Source organism: Penaeus monodon, chromosome 32 (genome assembly GCF_015228065.2).
Source record: "Penaeus monodon isolate SGIC_2016 chromosome 32, NSTDA_Pmon_1, whole genome shotgun sequence".
In the NCBI taxonomy this organism is placed as follows: Eukaryota; Metazoa; Arthropoda; class Malacostraca; order Decapoda; family Penaeidae; genus Penaeus; species Penaeus monodon.
The window spans coordinates 31,305,593-31,307,082 of NC_051417.1; the positions used below are offsets into that span (position 1 = coordinate 31,305,593).

The 1,490-nt window shown below is 40.5% G+C and overlaps 1 protein-coding gene across 2 annotated transcripts in view; it reads right to left on the reverse strand.

Moving 5' to 3' along the window:
- Positions 1-1,234, reverse strand: part of LOC119593799 — a 4,222-nt gene extending 2,988 nt beyond the window's left edge. The window contains exons 1-3 of one of the 2 annotated variants that reach the window (XM_037942827.1): positions 1,136-1,234; positions 543-774; positions 102-405 (exon numbers count right to left, since the gene is read on the reverse strand). In XM_037942827.1, the coding sequence (XP_037798755.1) occupies positions 315-405; positions 543-774; positions 1,136-1,148 (336 nt within the window). In that variant the 5' untranslated portion in view covers positions 1,149-1,234 and the 3' untranslated portion in view covers positions 102-314. Of the gene's footprint in view, positions 1-101; positions 406-542; positions 775-1,135 lie in introns of those variants that run through there. The other variant, XM_037942825.1, reaches the window with a different exon arrangement.
- Between the last annotated feature and the right edge of the window lie 256 nt (positions 1,235-1,490).

A 1,490-nucleotide genomic window follows, 5' to 3' on the forward strand; every position in this document is an offset into this window, starting at 1 on the left:
TGAAATAGAAAACGAAAGAGAAAGAGCGATTGGGAGAGGGCAAATCTAAAAGAGGATAAACTGTGATTTCACTTTACGTCAGGATAGTCAAAACAAGTAAATAAACAAAACAATTTATTTACAGCATAAATTAAATAGAATATAGGAAACAAGAGATCAACAGACCAAGCACAGATTCCACTGTTTTCTGTGACGACCTGTATCAAAAAATACACAGAAGTTGAGAAGCTTTTGTGAAAATAAATAATGATCATAACAGGATTTTCATTCTGTAACCATATTCGAATCTCGAATAATATTTAAGTTCGCGGGCTCTACTGGAACTTGTTGACAGCATCATCAATGAATTGCTGGACGGAGAAGGTAGTCTTCTCATCGTAAGCTGGGGCAGGGGCACCGTAAGCGCTGTCGAAATTGAGATTAGAATTAATGTAAATTTGTTCCAGTTGTCATAAAATGAAATATATCTTATCATCCAAAAATTATCTACAAAGAGAACAATTGCAGAGACCCAGAGCCTCCTAACACGAGGCGAAACTCACGTAGCGGAGGCGTACTCGTAGGGCTGAGCAAACTTGGCCGATGTCCCGAAGAGGCCCAGGACAGACGCGAGCAAGAGTAGGCCGACGAAGATGACCCCGATGTAGAAAAGGCTCTCCCCGCCGATGGTGAGAGAGGTGTTACCGTCGTCGAAAAGTCGTGCGTCGTTTTTGTGGGTGGTATCAGCTGCGTGTGTGAGGGCGGCCAGGGCGAGGAGGGCGGCGAATGTGATTCCTGCAAAAGGATGGTTCAGTGTTTTTTTTTTTCAGAATTATTAGGTTAACGGCGAAACTGCTTAGCGGAAAATAAACAGAAACAGCACACATATGGGTGAAGAAAGGGGAGAGATAAACCCACTTAAATGAAACTTCTTTAGGCGTCTGAGACTAAAACGACCATTTTTCTCTAGACAAATTTCACCGTCGCAAACTGAAACGTTTCATTCTATATCTGGATGATACTAACTTCATTGGTTCTTGAAATTTCCAATACCCAAATATACAAACTTGACATTCACGTATCACAAGTACAATGTTAAATGTATACTGTGCAGTATTTTTCACACATATATCCGGGCACTAAGCGTTGACCGTACCGTGAGCGGCCATTGTGTAGCGCAAAAGCTGAAGAAGCGGGACGGGACAAGCAGCAGAATAGATGGTCACTCGATGGTGGTCACAGGATGACTGATGTCTCACACGCCTCAGTGCTTGCTTAAATAGACCTACGGGGAGAGAGCTATAGTACTTGCATTGACGCCACACTACAAATCTTCAGGGGTCGTGATATGTATAAAATATACATGAATATTTACATATACTTATGTATTTTACATATATAGACGAATTTCGTACAGGTACATACATAAATAGGTAAGTGAACATATTGATAGATACTATACTTAATAAAGTTTTTTGTATACAAAAACACTACCTAAAAGAGGTGAAAAA